The sequence below is a fragment of the Pteropus alecto genome, unplaced genomic scaffold (assembly GCF_000325575.1).
Source record: "Pteropus alecto unplaced genomic scaffold, ASM32557v1 scaffold25, whole genome shotgun sequence".
NCBI lineage: Eukaryota > Metazoa > Chordata > Mammalia > Chiroptera > Pteropodidae > Pteropus > Pteropus alecto.
This window is the reverse complement of record NW_006441955.1, coordinates 7,987,541-8,007,567: the sequence shown is the minus strand read 5'-3', so window position 1 is coordinate 8,007,567 and position 20,027 is coordinate 7,987,541. Positions and strand designations below refer to the sequence as shown.

The following is a 20,027-nucleotide window of genomic DNA, read 5'->3' as shown; positions in this document are numbered from 1 at the left end:
CTGCTTCCTCTTCACTGACCTGTTTACCTGTTGACTCTACTGTGGTGCCCCTGAGAACTGTTTATGTGTCAGAGGGTATGTTGGGTACCAAGGAAACAGGGAAATGGTTGTACTCTGACAGCTATGTTCCCCAGCCCGTGCTTGTTAGTCATGGAGATTTTGTTCAACATGTTTAGGATACTGGAGCACTGGGGTCTGGTGTGCCCACGAGACATACCCGCAGATTCTGGGAGTGTTTGCTAAAACTTTGCAGAAACAAGATTGTTATTCCCAAGGGGGATATACCATGGTGCCAGATGTTTTTCCATTTCTTCCTCTCTACCCCATCCATCCATCCATCCATCCATCCATCCATCCATCCATCCATCATCCATCCATCTATTCTTCCAGTCTCACTGACCTGTGTCAGACCTTGTGTGAGTGCCCAGGGATGCCAAAAGAGCTCACATTTTGTGTGGAAAGTCTGAAAAGTACATAACTGCAAAAAACAGTTGGGTAAGTTCTCTGACTAAGGGTGGACTGAAGGGTTAGAGCACAGAGGAGAGGGCTGTTAACTCTGCTGTGAAGTGCACTGGGTCAATTCACAGGCTCTCCTTAAGATCAGGTCAGAGGATGTACTATAACTCTTACAAAATTGGTACACTTGTGTTTCAGACATGGGTGTTATGAAAGTTGTGATGAGTAAATGAGAGGAGCCTGAAGTTCCAAATGCCCCATGCAGGTTGTCCTTTAGTCTGTGACAGCCGTATTGTCCCCTCAAATTGGTTCTTTCTCTGAAGACATTAAGTCCAGTACAAAAGACCAATACTTCGTGTGCATAGTCCTAATTCCCTACAGAAGCCAGGTGATTTTGTGATTAGACCATGAACTTAGAGCCAAATCTTACTCCATGTAAATCATGGCTCTTTGTTACCTTGAATAAGTGACATGGCCTCCTTTGGCCTTGTTCTCCTCACCTGTAAAATGAGCACAATAGTGTTACCTCACAGGATGATGGTGACAATTGCAGGTTATATCGTTTAAAGCACCTAGCAAGGTGTCTAGTGCTTAGCAAAATGGTAGTATCTTTCTCTCTCCCTGATAGGGACAGAAAACAAGATCTGATTCCCTTCTAAAGGAAGAGAAAAGTCAACTAAATTTTTCTCTTTTGTCTTGAAAGTAGTTGAATAACTTCCCAGAGATAAATTCTGGTTCTGTACCATGTAGACGAGTCACCAGACACATGAAGCAGAGCCAGGCATAAGCCACGGAGGCGATGAGAGGGAGAAACTTTCTCCTGTGGGGGTCAGTGATCAGGACAGACTTCTGATCACAGAAGCGAACAGGCAGAGGCACAAGGAAGGAACGAGAAGCTTCCTTTTTACTCTTAGCAGAGCTGTCCCAAGAGTGATGACAATGAAGTGAGAGGATGGTACAGACCAGTTTCACCAGTATGCAAATCAAGTAATGAAACACAAATGACTTAGCAAGAACTTAGTGTGACTCACTGAACATCTGAACTCTGCTGGTTCAGACCAGAGGAGCCAGCTTGAATTCATCCAGAGCTTTCTAAGGAGGTTTTGTTGGGATTCCACAGGACCCCCATTTCAAAGCTAGGACCAAGAAGAAGAGAAATTCATTCATGGAGTGAGTTCTCTGTGCCAGGGACTTTCACACACATCATTTGGTCGTGGTGGTGGCAGTGCAGACATATACCTTTCCATTGTGATCATCCTCATATCTGCAATTAGTAGTTTTAGCAATTGGAAGAAAAATCTTAGTACGAGAAAAGGACTTTAAGGTTATATTCTTTTTTTTCACATAGGGACTTATTTTATTCATGTCTGTGTCTTCCGCAGAGTTTTGAATAGAACAAATGCTCACAATATGTTTTCTGCTTTTTAAATGAACAAATCTTATGAGAAAACAGAAATTCAGAGAAACAGTGTGACTTGTCATACAGCTGATATGTAGCAGAGAAGAGAGTCACATCTAGTTGCTCTGATCATAAGTCAGACACTTCCCACTTTCTGCAGTGTCATACTGTTGGTTAGGAAGTGGATTCTCCTAGCCCAGAGATTTCCCCACAGATGGGGAAGTGAAAACAGATCAGACAGGACCTCGGATTGCTGACCACTATGAGAGATCAGGGTGATTTAGGCTTTCTGGTTTTCTCTCCGGCTCTGCTTACCCCATTTCAAACCACTTTTTCTCTAGGATTTGGCTGAAGCCCCTGCAGGAATTCTGATTCTGGGAAAGTCTCCTTGCTGTTTGATCCAGGACAGGGATGTAACGTCCTTGTGGTCAGGAGGTTTGACTTCCTCTCCTAAACTAGGGGTACCTGTCCCTATGGAGTGGGAATGAATAGAACCTCCTGGCCCAAACAGTGTGTCCAGGCTCAGGTTTCCAAGGGAGCAGGGCACTCCAGAAAGTGCTCACTGATCCTGGTGAGGCCCAAGCTTCTGGCCTGGAGTGGCTCCTGAGCCTGGATTATGAACCAGCAAAATCCAGTTTATTTAGCAGCTAGATTGGTGTGGGATGGAGGGAGTTATCAGGTCCTTTGATCAACCTCAAAACCTGTTGCCTCAGCTTACTTCTCAAATCAGAAGTAGCCGCTGGGTGGAAGGTCATTGTGCAATCTTTTTTTAATAATTTACTCGTTTAGGTGAAATCCGCCAAAGTCATTGAGTAAATCTCATTTACCAATGCAAAAGGGTGACCGATGTGGATTTCTGGAAGAGTGCCTTGAGTGCCTGTCTTATGCCAGGCAGGATCCTGTGTTGTCTCACTTGATTCTGGCAACCCTGAGAAGAAAATACTTTTCTACCTGTTTCACAGATGAGGAGGCTTAGAGAGAAGTTAAGTGACCACACACTTATTAAGTGGCAGAGCCAGGACTGGAATCAGGGCTATCTCACCCCAAAATTCTTTTTACTATTGCTATCCTTTCCTCTGAAGCTCCAGCTACAGACACGAGGATCAGTTCCAAGATCTTGAGACATTTCTCTATTAATGTGATAGTTACTGATGGAAATAGGAGGTGGGGGGGTGGGGGTGAGTGCAAGCTTCTCTCCACAGACTGTAATTCCATATATGACTGCTTTCCCAAAAGATTCTTTCCCCATGGCTCCCTACTCCTTTCTCCTTTATAAGCACTCTCTTCCTGAAGCTATTCTGATGGCCGGTCTCTTCCTCTCCCCTCAAGTTCCTCTCAGATATTTATTTTTTTCTTTCATGAAGCTCCAGCCTTAAGTATCAGAGTCAGTGGAAGGGGAGATGTATGCCTTCTCCGGTTGGGAAACCCACCCTTCCTGTGCCCCACCCTGATTTCCAAAGCCCATGACCTAAAGCCTGCTTGGAAGAGGCAGGAGGAAGTATTGGAGGATTTCAAACAGGCATTTTTCTGAAGACCTGCAGATTTTTCGGTTGAGGGAAATTAGGAAATCTTGAGGCTGCTAGGTCCAAATTTTTAAAAAGTGGTTAGAAAAATAAAATGTTGAGTGAGCATCATATGGCAACAGGCACTCCATCTATGTCATCACCAATCTATACTATAGCCTGTAACAAAGTAGTTGTTACGCTCATTTTAAGTGTGAGAAAACTGAAGCTCAGTGAGGTTTTTCTAATGAAAACCTGTGCTCTTTCTGTTATCTACCCTACCCCATCCATCGACAAGACTTGCTTGAGGGAGATCTGACCGTAGTGGGCATGGAACAAGTGGACGATTCCCTGAATTTGCCTTTGTCCCAAAGACTTGTGTTAGTTGGAGCTACACCAACACCATCCCCAGCTTGACTCCCCAAAGGAAGGGAGCTTTTAATTCATGATTGTAGAATCTGCTGTTGGGTCATTTCAACTAAAATGAGGGGCTAGCCTTTAACCTGCAGAGTATTTTTTACAGTACTGATTGCCTTGCTTAAAACCATTCAGTTTTTTACCATTGCTTACATACAATAACATGTCCCACTTGGGACTCAACAAGTAGATGTTCTCTAAAAATAATAAATAGTATAAGTGATAAAAATAGGAATTGGTATAGAGCATTTACCAGTCTTTTTAAAAAAGGCCCTTAGTACTCCATGGAGTATGGTTTAAGAAAGACTGGCCTACTAATTAAAGGCCAAGTTACTTAGTTAGACATCCAGTGCCCTTCATGAATAGCCCTTGCTTGCCTCTGTAGCCCTGTTTCTCATGAACCCCCACCCCCAGCTCCCCATACACCCTCTTCAGCTTTATCCCCTTAACTCCTAGCAAACACTATTCATCTTTAGGATTCAAGTCAAGTATCTCTTTCACTTAGCAATTGCCCCCCAACTTCTTTCATAGTTCCTGTAAAACCCATAGCACACTTATTTTTGTTTTCATGTATCCCTCTAACTGTATGCTCCATAGAGGAGGAATTATAACTTCCCACTTCTATGTCCTTAGCACCTATCATGGTGCCTGGCTAGCTGACTGGCTGATTAGCTTATCTATTTGTTTGTTTGTTTTGTTTTATTTTACTTTATTCCTCCCTTGTTTGGGCTCCCAGGTTTGGCCTTTTAGGTTATTTTTAGAATAATTTTTTCAAGTTTTTCCCCAAATATTTATAGGATATCTATGGGAGTCTGATTGAATTTACATGTCAATTTATGAGTTTGTAAGTTAAATGTTCTTTAAAATGAATGTTCTTTAAAATGAATGTAAATACAAATTCTAGCTCTCTTTTTAAATTGTCCTTTATGACCCTTACTTTATTAAAACCCTATGGGATTCTTTGTAAGTTAATTACTATTTTACTTAATCACCTTTGCTATTACAATGATTTTACCTCTTTTAGGTCTTTAATTGGTTATTTTTATATATATGAAAAACCATTGATTTTTTTATCACTTGTTTCACAGCCAACAACATCGATGCATTCTCTTTGTTCTTTTTTCATTTGTTAGTCTTAGATTTCTCAGTAATACATTTATATAATTTCATAATAATTATAAAGTTGCTTGCTGTTTCCCAGGCCTGGGTTTTTGAATTTGTTTCCCAGGTAATCGGGGATTCACTGCAAGACACTCTTCCCGCAAGGATAAGAGTGACTGGAATCTTCCACTCTTCTGTCTTCTCAACCCTGGCCTCTGGTGTAGTGGTCTTTCCTGACCACCGAAAGGAAGGTGTCCATTTGTCTCAGGAAGGGCAGAGTCATGCCTTTGCCACTGCCACGGGTCTATCTTTAGGCCACCAGCCCCCTCCCCTCCACTCTCTTCCCCTTTCTCCTGGTCTTTCTGAGCGAGCGCTTTGCTTTGATTTGTACTCGGAAGTTCCCCTTGTCCCGTTGCCTCTTCCCCCTCATTTCCCAAGTTCCCACAGGAACCTGGAAAGTAGGTTGTGCCCAGAGGTTAGAACGGAAACTGCAGCAAGATAACTATGGGGGACAATGCCCAGTTGACGTCATTTCAACTTTTTTGCTCAGGCCAGAGGTGGTTTGTTTTTTTTTTTCTTCCATTTTTCTTCAGGTTACTCTCCCACCCCACCCAGCCCAGTGTCTGTCAACCTCTGTTATGAAAGCTCTCTGGCATTGTTTGTTCGGTTTATGTGTTTCCTTACTTTCCGATTCAAAAGGTACAGTCCCAAGGAATGACTTAGAAACTTGTTCTTTGATAGAGTTGCTTTCTTCTAAAGCAGAAGCATCCATTTGTGACTCATGATAACCTCTCCTATCATCGAATATCTTCTTTCTATGGGCAGTCCTGAGAAACAGGTGGTATAGGGACTGCCTAGCCATAATCTTCAGGAAAACACAAATGCCTTAAATGAGTTTTCATCAGTTGTAAAGAAGAAACCTTTACTAACCCTGGTTACTATTCTTTAATTAGTTTCAACTAAGAAGAAGAGAAAAGGGAACTAACATTTATAAAGTGTCTATAATGTGCCAGACAATGTGCTAAGACCATTCCCATATATTATCTTCCTCAGAACTCTCTAGCTTATCTCTCTAGAAAAGCTCCATTTCTTTTTTATTTTTTGGTACAGGAACTAAGGCTCGAGGTTTAAATAACTGGCTTAAGGTCGTGTCCAAGTCGAATGCTGTTTCTACAATATGCCACACCCAAGGTCCAGATGGTTCCATTTACTGGAAAAGTAGTATATGTCGTCCTGGTGTTATAATGCAGGTGAATGACGAGTCTCTTAGTGTCTGTTTGTTTTATCTCCACCCTCTAGCTGTACCTGCAGGCCCGCTTCACTTGGCGAGGTGCCCGTCTGCTCCGGCCCCTCCTGCAGTTCACCCTGATCATGATGGCCTTTTACACAGGACTGTCCCGCGTATCTGACCACAAGCACCATCCCAGCGACGTCTTGGCAGGATTTGCTCAAGGAGCCCTGGTGGCCTGCTGCATAGTAAGTAGCATCTTGTCCTCAGTATGCAAGCAGAGCCCTGGTCTGCCTGCTTGTTAAATGTTTCCAGCTCAGTGACCAAAGCCAGGGAGCTCTCCATCCTCTTCTTTGCTTGGTATCTGAAGAGTCACTCCACCCCAGGACCTCGTCAGTAAAATGAGAATAATTACTGCTTCTTTCAAGCTCGTGAGTTTTAATCCAGCAGGGTCTGTAAATCCTCTGTTCCTTAAACAATGGCGTGTTTGGGCTCATAGAATGTCGCAATTTGAAGAGGGCTTATATATTGTTCAACTCACCCACTTTATTGATGAGGACATTTAGGGTTTGAGAGGGGAAGCAACTTGCCCCAGGTCACATGTCAAGCCTAAGTCTCTGACTCATAGTGCTCACATGCTGCTTTGGTGGACACTTGCTATTCAGTAGAAATTCTTAGCTTCTTGCAAAACTTCTATCTGTCCCACTGTGACCTTTAGGGTCACTTGGTCAGACTCTAACCTCAATTTTGGCTGGAGAAGAAGGAGTTTGGTGAAGGCTAAGCCTCCTCCAGTCTGAGGGCCTTACCCATCACAGAGCTCCCTAGAGAGAATGGCCTTGGGATGGGTCACATTCTGATTTGCCCCAAAGGTGAAGGGGTTACCCTTTTCACATACTTCATGCCTGATCTCAGTTGGGTGGGATAAAGTATTCCACCTCTCTGAACCTCCATCTCCTCAGGAATCTCTGCTTTTTCTGCATGCTAGAGGTTTTGAGGGGCTTATTCAGCAAATATGCCTGAGTATTTATGCTTTCTTGGGCCCTACTCGGGGGAGCTCACCCCATTCTATCAGGAATCTCATAATACAGTAATGGCTGGATGTTTAAGCACCCCACATGTAGGTTGCATGTTAGTGTAACCCTTGCTCATTCACACTAAGAATTATGAACAATAGAGATATAAACCAGCCCCTATCCTTTCCTGATTTCTAAGCCTGGGTACAGCCCCACATCTCTATACAGCAACCTCTCCTATTCCTCTAGGATAGCATTTATCTATGTTGAAATTGTTAATGTGCGTTTCCCTTTAGAATGTGGGTTTTTGGAGTCAGGGACCGTATGTAACATATATGTTATTCTCCCTCTTACCACCAAGGCCTCTGAGGGGTCCTAGCTCAGCGTAAGTAAATCCATGCTTAATTGGCAAAATGCTAGAGTCAATGAATTGATCTACCCTTTCTTGAGAACACTGTAAGGGACATTCTCTTGAACACAGAGGGATGAATAAAGTACAGCCCTTCCTTCCAAGGAGATCCCAATCTAGTTGCTCTCATAGCCAGGCCAAGCACAGGAGTTACAAAGTGGGGCTATAACTGAGACACAGACAGGGTGTTTCAGCAGGCAGGCGACAGCCTGACTCAGTGTGCAGTGGGCAAGGAGAAAGACAGGGAGTTGGGGCAATCAGACTGGGTACCACGAAGAATGTAGCATCTGAGCTGCTTTCCAACCTGGTGTGGGAATCCTAAACTGAGGAACTGACTGTATTGATGGCTTTATTCATTGTCCCCGCCCCTCCCCTCTTTCAGTCAAGGCCAGTAGGGAGAGAAATTGGTGGAGCAAGCTGTTAATGAGAGCAGCTGTCACTGACATGCTTGTTCTCTGATGCTTGGCCCTTTAATGTGAAGTGACAGTGGGGGATGGGTGTATGCACTAAAGGGTAACCCTTTGCTGACTGTGCCCTTCTCTGCAGGAGGAGCCCCACAGGGCCTGCTGTTGTGTTTCTTCATTGGCACCACTGCCCTAATTAGAGTCACCTGCACCCCCAATTTAAAAAAGTTAAAAGATGGGAGCATCTATCATAGCCTTCCTCTCTTTTCTATCCCGAGCACTGGCTGAGCACAATTAGAATAAATGTCCAGGATGACCAGGGTTTATTTTCGAGAAGGGAAATGAAGAGTCTGACTTTTTATCCTGTTTGGCCACTATAGCACAGGATAGGAATTTAGTCTTAGCATTTGTAAAGCTCCTACTCTGTGTTGGCACTGTTCTAGATCCTTTTCCCATTGTCTCCTTTTAGGCCCATGAAGCCATTTTACAGATAATATAACTGAGACTCAAAGAGATGACTCAAGTCATCCAAGGTCAGAGCTAATTGACACCTGCTCTCAGATGCTCACTGACTCCAAAGCTTTGCCTTCTGCACTTGGCAAGGAAGGATGATCACTGGCTCTGAGGTCAGCCAGAGTTAACCTGAGGCATTAGCAGCATAGACAGCTGATTAAAGAACATAATTTAAAGGTGTCACAAGGGCCTTCCCAACCCTATGAACTAGTATAGTCATTCATTGCCTTGAGTTTGAAAGCCTGTTTTACAGGGTAAAGGTGGTTTGGAAAGGGGTGATAAATATCTTCCCTTGTCTTTTGTCCGTTTAGCTGCAAATCCATGAGGGCAGGGACTCAATCTTATTTATTATTTGTTTCCGAATGCCTAACACCCAACCTGATACTCAGGAACTTGTGGTCCTGAGTGGCTTGGAATCACGGCTCTGAGTGATCCACTTCATTTAAGCCATTTGAGAAGCCAGGGCAAGGAACTGTGGCTAGTCAGCGTAGGAGCTTTCGAATGCTCAGCTTGAGAAAAAGAAGGCAGGGGTTCTTTCCCATTGTAAGATCTGCGGTAGCGGTTTTGCTTGTGAGGAAAACAGAGAAAGCTCGAGACCCTAGAAATGGGACTGGGGGACTAAGAGGCCATCTGAGGACACCACATGCTCAGGAGAGGGACATGCGAAGAGGATAAAGGGTGTCTGCCTCACAGGTTTTACAGCTTTATCAGATGCTTTCTTGGAGTTGTTCAGCATAGCTCTCACAGCCTAGGCAGGAACCTGTGGCTCTGCTCTGCTGAGTCTTATTGACTGTCCAGGTAAAACCCAGGAAAAGCCAAGTTCTTTTATCATCCATAACTATGGCTATACTGAATAGATCTTGAAACACAGTGGTTGGCTAGGAGGACCAAGAAAGAGACAGTGCAGTACGGTACAAGGTCATGGCACGGAGTGCCAAGAACCCAGAGTCCATTTCCCAATCTGCCAATGAACTCCCATTAACTTAACAGAGAAATAGTATTTGTAATGTGTATTGAGAGTTCAGGGTGCCAGCCACTACGTTAAGCACTTTACACAGATCATCTTCTTCAGTCCCCGCCAAATCCTATATTGAATCCTATATCCATTATTGTCCTCACTGAAGAGACTAAGAAGGATTAAGTTCCCAGATGGGAGAGGGGTTAGGGGTGCTGAATGAAAAAGGTGAAGGGATTAAGAAGTACCAATTGGCAGTTACAAAATAGTCATGGGGATGTGAAATAAAGCATAGGGAATATAGTTAATAATATTGTAAGAACTATGTATGGTGCAAGGTGGGTACTAGACTTATCAGGGGGATCGCTTTGTAAATTATATGATATCTAACCACTATGCTGTACACCTGAAATTAATGTAACATAATATTGAATGTCAGCTGTAATTAAAAAATTAAAAATATATACATATATACACAAGAAAAAAAAAATAAGGGTTAAGTTACAGGGAAAGAAGATGGAGAAGCCAGGAAGTGGTTGGACACATGCCCTCTCTGCCAGACGCAGCCTTCTTTAAGGGCCCCATCTCCTGCTCCTCTCCAGGGACATCAAACTTGTCACTATTTTCTGACACACTGAGCTCTTACTTTACATAGCTGTCCCCATTGATGGAGCATGGTTCCAGATTCACCCCAGCTCTGATCCAGCTTTCTATGTTAGTTTCTCGTGTTGCTGCTGTAACAAATGACCACAAACTTAACGGCGTAAAACAATACGAATTCATTTTCTTATAGTTTTTGACTTGGGAATTCAAAAAGGGGTCTCACTGGGCTAAAGTCAAGGTGTTGGCAGGGCTGCGTTCCTTCTGGAGGCACTAGAGAGAATATGTTTTCTTGACTTTTGTGACCTCTAGAGGCTGCCTATATTCTTTGGCTTGTGGCTCCTTCCTCCATCTTCAAAACTAGCAGCATAGCATCTTCAAATCTTTCCTTTCCTCTCTCTGGCCTTTGTTTACATTGCCATGTCTCCTTCTGTGACTGACTTTCTTGCTTCTCTCTTATGAAGACCTGTGTAATTACCTTGCATAATCTCTCCATCTTAAGATCTTTAACTTAGTGACCCCTGCAAAGTCTATTTTGCTATGTAAGGTTACATATTTATAGGTTCTGGGGATTAGGACAGGGACATCTTTGGGGGACTTTGTTTAGTCTACCATACTTTCCCTGTCTTCCCTGAAGGCAGAATTGTCTAACTTCATTCTGGTGCTCCCATGGCCCTTTGCATGTTTTTCCTGCTATGGTATTTATCTTGGTTCTGTCATAACTGTCTGTTCATATGTCTGTCTCCCCAGCTAGATATGTGGTGCCTTAATAGTAGAATCTGTGGCTTAACTTTCTGGTTACTCATTCTCAGCACCTAGTACAGTAGCTGACACAATTAGCTTGTGACCTCAAGCAAGACACTTCCCTTCTGAGCCAAGTTTCATTGACTGAATTTGATCTTGGAAGCCCTGATCTTGGAGCTCCGTGGCCTTCTGCCAGAGATTCTATAGCACAACTGACTTTGTAATAACTGAGCTGGACTTGTCTTCTGATATGGAACCATTTTCCTATCATGCTCATGAAGGTGGCCTCTATTAGGAGTTCATGACACGTCTTTAAGCTCCCGTAGTGCATCATCCTAGAATGTTGGCTTAGTCACCACAGAGTCTTAGGCATCAGGCCAAGACAGCCAAGCACTTTTACCTGGGTCTGTTGAGAGTAAATCCTGTCACAGCAAGCAGACATGTCTAGACAAACATCACATGCCAAATAGAAGCAGGTTTGGTTTCCTCCCCACGACGGCTAACTAGTTAAACCCTTTTCAGAGAAGGAAGACAATGGCACCCAACACAGACCTAAAACCTACACAGCATCATGGACTCAATATGAATATATATATGGGCACATAGGATCAGATAGGCCCACACACTGATACACACATTCATACATGTGGATGGAGGTACATAGGACAAAAGTTGAAAGCCAGCGCCCAGAGAGACCCAGAGGCACATGGACAGACCTAGTCGTACCCAGATACATCCTTTCCATCTCTCACCTGCACTCAGAACCACAGACACACAGACAGGCCAGTGTAAACACAGGCACATACTGGCCTCCTCAGTCCCTCTCCCTCCTACATGTGCGTGTGTATGCGCATGAGCACGCGTATGCGTGCGCACACACACAGAGTCACTCCTATCAAGATGTGAACTCTACAACTGAGCTCACCATACCCACCCCCTGGAGTAATCCAGGGACTTGGATGAAGGGACAGACATCAGTTCCTTTCCTGTCTGGTGACAACTGGCCTATCTGGTCACCTCCTCCCTTGACCCTCTAACAGATGGCAAATTATGGGTCCCTGGAAGGGGTCAGCGCAGGGCCAGGCCGCCATTGCTGTGAGTGCAGCAGAGGAAGCAGCTGCTTGTGAATTTCATAAACACACAGCAGAGTCTTTCCTGGTTTTCCTCTTCCCAGGAGGTGGGGCTCCGCTAGCAGTCGCTCTTTTGTGTGCTGCTATCTTCCTCCAGGATGTAGGGCAGGGCAGGGCATTCTTTGTCTTTGCCCTAGTGAGGTAAAGAGGCAAGCAAGAATGTTGAATGTGAAGAAGAGTTCAGTGATGACAACCCCCTCAAGAGGAAACTGTGGTACAGAGAGAGTGTGACACGCCCAGGGACACAGTGGCAGAGTGGGAACCAGAGCCCAAGGGACTATCTATCTCAAAGGACTAACACAGTAAATTCCAAACATGCTTGGTCTATGCCATGAATTTGTGAGGTCTCTCTTCTCCAACAGGTGAGATTACCATCTCTTCCCATTGAGTTGCTTCTACTCTGCCTGGGCACAGGGGAATGGATGAAATGACCTCTCAAATCTCTTCTGGCCCTGCAAAAGCCTAGCTCTTTGCCACTCAGGCTCTCACTCAGGTGGGCAGGGGTGTGAATGTGGGAGAGAGAAGGAAGCAAAGGCAGAGGTAAACTTTGACCTGTAATAGAGGGTGATGGTACCTTTGCACAGTTTGCAAAGTCCTTCTAAAATCTCCTTTTGCATTCCCCTGCTGAGATGGATGGGGGTGGATGATGAGGCAGAGAATCAGAAAGGGGAGTTGTATTCCTGATACTTGCCAGTTAGGCATATTGGGGAAGTCATTTCCTTTCAGCCACTTTTTCCCATTCTATGAAGTGGGGACGGTAATAACTTTAGATGATCTTTGGATTGAGGATTCAGTGAATAAAAGATGTATTGTGTTTGGCACATGCAACACATTGATTGAATGTGTATTATGTGTTAAGTACTAGGCTTTGTTTAAAGATTTGGTTCTAGAAAGAGTTAGTCCTTAAAGAGCTTAGAGTGTAATAGCTTTCCAAGACTTGACCACAATCCATAATAAATACATTTTACATCATAACCCAATGGAGGCACCCACACATAACTAAAACATTTCACAAAATAAGGCTTACCCTTGCTGTGTGATACATTCTAATATTTTTAATTTAACTTTTAGAAAGGCTGGTGGTGACCACCTCGTATGTCAATTTGGTTAACTTACTAATGATTTGTGACATACAGTTTGAAAAACACTAATCTAGGGGGACAAACATGTGAACGAACGTACAATTGAAGGGCATAGCTGCTAGGATGAGACCTTCAGCTGGGAACAGTGTGGGCACAACAGAGGGGATAGTTCTTTTTTTTTTTGAGACTGTTAGACTAGAAAAAATTGTTAGATGAAGTGGTTCTTCAAAGATGAGTAGACATTGTCTTTGAGATCTAAAAGAGAAGGGTGTTTCATGCAGAAGAAATAACACAAACTTCGAGATAGGTGAGAGTATGGTATGTCCTGTGACTCTACAAATTCAAAACAATGGAGTGTGTGGGATAATGGGGGAGATGAGCTCAATAAATAGTGGCCCCCTTTACCCCTCTAGCCTCAAAAAGAGGGGTTTCCGGGAGTGGGGGTCTGCCATTGGCCGGCCCCTGTCATCCTTGAGTACCACCTTCCTGAACTATGGCTTCTGCTGGATCTAGCACCGCATTGACAAACCTGTCAGCCCTCTGAGTCCTCCTTACCAGAAACCCTTTTTTTCACAATAGCCTAGAAGTGTCTTCTTGTGAGGCTCCTCGGCAGGACACGGGTCTCTACTCTCCTTTAGAATTTCCTGCAACTTTCTCTCCTCTGCTGCTCCAATTTTCCTTCTTTTTTTGAGATTACCTTTACTCCACTCAGTAGTAAAATGATCGTGAATGATGGTAACTGGGGTAGGATTTGAATAGCTCTTTATTAGTGCTTTCACATTTGAGCCTTACAATAACTATTGAAAGGTAGATTTTTAAGTAACATTTGCACAAAATACAGTGCAGATCCATCATCTGAAATCATAAACCTCTTTGTTTTGTATAAAGTCAAGCCTAGACAAGAGTATGGCTTAGCCTGGGTCACACGGCAGTAGCAATTTTGGGACTAGATCCTAACTCCTAGCGTGACACTCTTCCCCTCTCAGATACATTAGGAAATCACAAAAATTCCCGGTGCCAAAAGCCACTGAAAGCACTTTACATATTGAAGTAATGATTGCAGTTGAGTAACTCCCCTTTAGTTTAAAAACAGGGCTGGCAAAGATGGCTTTTCTGCAGACACTTACTATACTTAAGGCATGTGGGTGAGCCATGTCCCAAGGCTTTCTCCTGCAAAGAAAATTATTTCTTAATCTATAGATGGCTTATTATGGTAGAGGGCATTGCCAAAAGGAAATCCCAGGGCCCAGGAACAAGGTTGTATGCAAAAGGAACAGCACATAGTGTCTCTCCCCACATGGGGGTGGACTAGATTAGTTGAGGACTGTAATTACTGGGCTCTGAGCACACTTCATTCCCTTGAGTAGCTCACAGTCTAAAGGGGAAACATGACATAGCATTTAAAGCGTTATGTATTACACCCTATGCCTAATGCTAAGACAGAAGGTCATTAGAAGTTCAGTATGATTTGTGACATGCAGAAAGTAAGGGTGGCTCAAGGAGGGTATTAATGAAGCCTGGTATATAAATAAAGGAGCTACTCTCAAAGAGATTACAAGATGTCTAAGACACACAGCCAAAAAGTGGCAGATCTAGGATTTGAGATAATATATTCATCCTTACGGATCGCCCACTAATGGCTCTCCTAACTTTAGTCTGTGTAACAAACACCAATAGTGTTTGTTAAATGCAGATTCCAGGCCTCACTTTCAGTAAGTCTGGGGTGGACCCAGGATTCTGCTTTTTCAGGAAGCACCCAGCTGCTTCTGAAATAGACATTCTGAGGGCGACACTTTGAGAAATACAGGAATAGGCAACTCTTAGTTTTCTTCTGGTTCAAAAACTCCAAGATTCTTATGCTTTTATACTTATCTGATCTGCACTGGCATCTAAGTTTAACAGGGGCTTTAAAAACATCCTGGTGAGTAAGGACATGATCCTTGTCTTCGGGGAGTTCACTTACACCCTCTCAGGAGTTGAAACACTCAGGAACTCCAGAAACATATAAAGGACAATTTCGTTATCATAATCTGACTTTATTATCATAATCATAATTTGCTGACTTGTCCATTCACAGCAATGGGAGTAGAAACCTGGCTGTCACCAGACAACTCATTTCTAGCCAGCTAGATTCTTGGTGACCACCAGCCAGTCACTGCCCTAACAGGAACTCTGGGAGGCTGGCATCTCCAGAGCCGGTGAATGCCGGCAACAAGATATCAGGGCTTCTTCCTTGTTGATTGTGCTGACTTGTTCTCCAAAATAGCCCCAGATATTATAGGGCTTTGAGAGCAAGTCCTATCTACCTGATGGAAAATTCCCATTATGTACGTGGTCTTCATGTCTGGCTTGAATCTGTACGGGCTTTCACATGCTCGTTCACTATTCCTTTTTTTTTCTCTCTTTTTTTTCCTTTTTTCTAGTTCCATCTCTTCACTTTCCACACAAGGGGAAGGGGAAGAGAAGTGACTTTGTATGAGTAGGCACTGAACACACAAGCCAGTGATGATGGCTCTTGTTTATTTACCTTTTACTGGTCACCAAGCGATGTGCCATACTTGTACCTTTTGTTATGTTATATATCCTTAAAGTAACCCTCTGAACTAGGTAATGTATTTCCTCATTTAGGTAATTAGCTGATAATGAATGGCAACACTTGGATTTGAAGACAAGTCTGTCCTACTCCAAAAAGTAAAGCTTTTACCAGTGCTGGGTGTATTGGATGGGGAGTGGGTGATGGTGACACAATGGTGTAATAATGACAGTCGCTACTGCAGGCAGACTTACTGTACATGTCTTAGCACCTCATCACAGTGAATGGGATCCCTCCAGTCTGGAGTTGCCTTGTTTGTGCGTTGTTTTGCTCTCGATGGAAGGGCTACATTCTCCTGAGTGCTTGGGTAAATCGGATCACAGGAGAGCCTGCCATTCTGACCCAGGAGGAGGTCAGAACCATCTCCCCAAGATAAATTCAAAGGATGCCAAAATATTATAAGTCAGAGGAAAGCAGAGCTATAATTTTTTTCACTAGCAGTTACCCCAGCTTAAAGAGTTTTGATGGAAACAAGTGCCAAGATTTCTAGAGGTGAAAACAGAACAGAGAGAAAGGCATTACCTCTCTCTGCACACGTATACCTCTACCCACTGCAGTTGTCCTCAACATTTCAAAAGTCATCTCTTCTCGTTTGTCTTCGCTGCATGGCGGTAGTTCGGGACTCATCCTCTTCTAGATTCTGCAATAGTGTCCTGACTGGTACCCCTGCTTTCAGGCTCTCTTCAGCCTTTCTAACTCCTTCTCCATCTTAGATACCATCATGGTCTTAGTGCGAGTCTTCCCCACATGCTGCTCCCTTGTTGCAGCCTTGACAACAGCTCCTAAGGCCAAGAGAATAAGGTCTGAATTCCTTAAATGTCCTAGGAGGCTTCTGAAGATTTGGCTTTTTTCTCTCCAGCCTCACTGACCGCTTGGCCCTGGCCATGCTGAGCTTCCTGCAGCTCCCGAACGTGCTGTACTCTCACTGCTGTGCCCCTGCACACGCTGCTCCCTTTGCCTAGAACAACATTCCTGGCATTCACCACCTGGCTAACTCCTACTTATCCTTCAAAGCTAAGCTCAAATATACCTCCTTTGGGGAAAGCCTTCTAAGGCCCTCTCTCCTCCCCTTCATCCTAGGTTAGATGTCTGTGCTTCCTTAACACCCTTGCTTCCCCGCATCATAATCCTTAAAATGCTGCATTGTAGTGGTCTGTTTACTGGGATCTCTCCCTCAATGCCCTGTGAGCTCTTGGAGGGCAAAGGACACTGTCTTATGTACATCTATTTTTATAATCTCAGGGTTTGACACAGAGCAGATGTTCAATAAGTGTTTACTGATTGCATTTTTCAAAAAAAGCAATTTATAAAATGCAAACGAGGAGAGATGGAATTGAAAGTATATGCTCAGGGTAGTGTAACTTAGAACTCTTTTTGGTGCTTCAGGTGTAGATTTCATGTTTGCAGAGACCATGTATTATTGTCCAATGTGCTCTTTCTTACAATAGAGAAGATCTGCAGAGTGGGACTCTGGCTGGCAGTGAGTTTGTTCCACAGACCTAAGACAGCTCGCTAATTAATATAGACCCTTCCCAGCCTGGGCCTCCGGGTTTTCTTTCTGGGTGGAGACCATCTTCTGCAGGAAATGGAACTGTTCCAAGCCAAAAAGTTTTCGCTCTTATTAGTTCTTTTGGTGTTCTGCTGTTCAAGCATTAGGAAGACTGAGCCCTGTTTCAGTCTTGACAGGATCGTGTTTTATGACCCCCAAAAAGTGTTTGTGTAACCTCAAGCCATGCTGAAAGTGAAATGCAGCTTGAGGGGGGCGGGGGATTCTGCCAGGCCTAACTCGGCTTTTCATCTTGCCGCTTGGCTGTGTGCACGTGGCGTGTGAGAATGTGGTTCCCCAGAAGTCTGTAGGTGTTGTATATGCCAATAGGATCTAAGGGCCAGAGTGCTTGCTTCCAGTAGAGAGGAGTTTAGAAATTCAACAACAAACATTTACTGAGCCCCTGGTGTGTGCAAGGCTCAATGCTGAGTGCTGTGGGTGATACAGGGTGACTTAGGTCCGGGGATCCTTCCTCAGGAAGGCTCCCATCTAGGAAGAAACACTGATAAGCCGTTTTGGAGACATGGGAAGGCATGGCTATCTCTAGATCCAGTCATTACTTCAGTGTCCGGAACATTACAGAAAGGAACACCTTTTCTTGAACTAAGTACCAGACACAGGTTTAGGTCTTCTCAAGTTTATTACTGCCTTTAATTTTCATATTCTTCCTATCTTTCAGTTAGGAAATGGAAACCCTAGTATATAGTGGGTACACGCTCAGAAAATTAAAATTGGGAAATAAGCTAGGAGAATAAGGGTCTTGAAAAGGGTCTGTTTGTTTGAGGGTAGGGAAACTGTCCCCTGCTATAGTTGCCCTCAGCAGATGGGATGGAAGCTAGAAGAAAGAGCTCTCAGAAATGAGAGCTGTAAGAGCCTTTATTTGGTGGAGCTAGCTACTGGACTGGAAGAAGTGGAATTGAAAGCCAGCAATGGAGGGATTAATCAAAAACTTCCTATGGACACAGTGAAGGAGGGAGGGGAAGGTAAAATCCAGGTAGAGAAGAGAATATTGGCTCTGTACCTGTCAGAGAAGAGTTGAAAAGTTTATAAGTAGTATTTACTTATACCGGGGGCATGTGAAAACCCCTTCTCTGAGCTCTCGTAAAGGTTCCTGAGCAGGGAAGCCTAGAACCTCCTGACAGGGCTGAGTAGAGGTTTTTTCCTTCCTGGTTCTCATGTTCGGGTCTGGCTAGGAGATGAATCTTTCTGAGCCGCAGTTCTCACTGCTCATACCTCCTTAGAAAAGACAAGGACACAAAGGTTATTTTTTTTCCTTTGCAAAGTACGACATTCAATAGCTCTCAGATTGTAAATGTATTAAAAGCTTACGTTTCTTGGCTAATATTTCACTTTCTTATAGCAGCATAGAAATAGCCTGGCCGTCTTTTCTTATCTTTTTTTTTTTTTTTTTAACGAAAAAAAAAATTAAATGCTTGAGTAGGTAATATATATAACGAGTAAACATTTCAAGGGGTATCAAGGGTTTTTCTGGTGGCCACTGAGTCTCCGTTTCACTTTTGTCTACTAGACACCCAATTCTCCTAGAGTAATCGGCACCACCAGTTTCTTGCTGATTTTTGTGGCACTTTGTTGATAATTCTATTACTAGAGAAGGGACATTGTGGTAGTTGGTTCAACAAATGATCCAAGTCCTTAGTGTGGCCAGGCTGCGGCTGCTACAGCTTTGGTATTGGTGAAGTCTCATTAAGAACTTCATTTTCTTGCCTAGAATGTATCCAGAATGAAGTCACAGTGCCATCATTAACAGAGAGCTTATTACCCTCTGCAGGACAAAGACTTTTTCGTCTAGAAAGCTGCTAGATATAGTAACTTTGAAAGTGTCTTATTCCCCAGCCATGTGTTACTTACTTAATTACAAGACTGATAGGTGCCGCTTATGGTTACTTAATACAAACTCCTGTTGCTAACTGGCTCAAATGGATGTCTGTGTATTTACTTTGTCATGTAATACAAAGCATAAATTTTTCTTACTCCAGTAACTCATCAAGTTCTTGAATCTTTCATCAGAAGCTAATTGAGACAGGAATTATGCCTGGGCCATCCTTATACCCTTCCTTGCAAGTGGGTGTTCAGTAAATGTTTTTCTGTGATTCACGAGAGACTTGGTGAGGTTGCATGCTCGGAGGGAGGAAGGACTTGAGAGGAGTGATAGGAGAGTTTTCACTGACCTTTCCTCCGGGTTAGTTGATGACTCCCTCAGTACAAGACTTTGGTTTCTTAACCCCCATCAAATTGTTGATATCACTGGACTTCCAGGAAAAGTGGTAACAACTGCTTCCTTACTCCAGCTCCTGCTGATAAGAATTCATAGTGGCTGATCTCTTTTGGTTACACTCTAGAGTCCTTTATGAGGAAAGGGAAAATATTGTGGATTAATGACTGACTAATTATGACTTGCTTCCTTTGTTTAGGAACATATCTTTCACTGTTGTTCATTTGCCTTGAGAAATATAGAAGTGGGGGTTGCAGATATGGTGCACTGGGCTGGGAGTCCATAGAACTGAGTTCTATTTCTACCACACCTGTGCAACCTGGAGCATGTCACGGACCCTCTCTGGGCCTCCGTTTCCCTGTATGTACAATAAGAGCTGGACTATAAGACCTCTGTGGTGCTTCCCTAGTCTAAGATCTATGGTTCGAGGCCCCCTTTTCCTGAAATCCATGCTCTTATCACCTTCCTTCTGCTTGTCCCCAAACCCCAGATTTCAATTACTGATCCGGATCTCTGATTTGTGCTTCTAGGTTTTCTTCGTGTCCGACCTCTTCAAGACCAAGGTGACACTCGCCCTGCCTCCCCCTGCGATCAGGAAGGAAATCCTTTCACCTGTGGACATTATTGACAGGAACAATCACCACAACATGGTGTAGGTGCCAGCCGCCTCCTGAGCTGTTTCTGTAAAATGACTGCTGACAG

The 20,027-nt window shown here is 43.7% G+C and overlaps 1 protein-coding gene across 1 annotated transcript in view; it reads left to right on the top strand.

The window, feature by feature from the left end:
* PLPP3 (phospholipid phosphatase 3) overlaps positions 1-20,027 on the top strand; it is a 76,834-nt gene extending 56,807 nt beyond the window's left edge. Inside the window, exons 5-6 of the mRNA XM_006919248.3 lie at positions 6,175-6,351; positions 19,856-20,027. Coding sequence (XP_006919310.1) covers positions 6,175-6,351; positions 19,856-19,981 — 303 coding nt within the window. The 3' untranslated portion in view covers positions 19,982-20,027. The remainder of the gene's footprint in view (positions 1-6,174; positions 6,352-19,855) is intronic.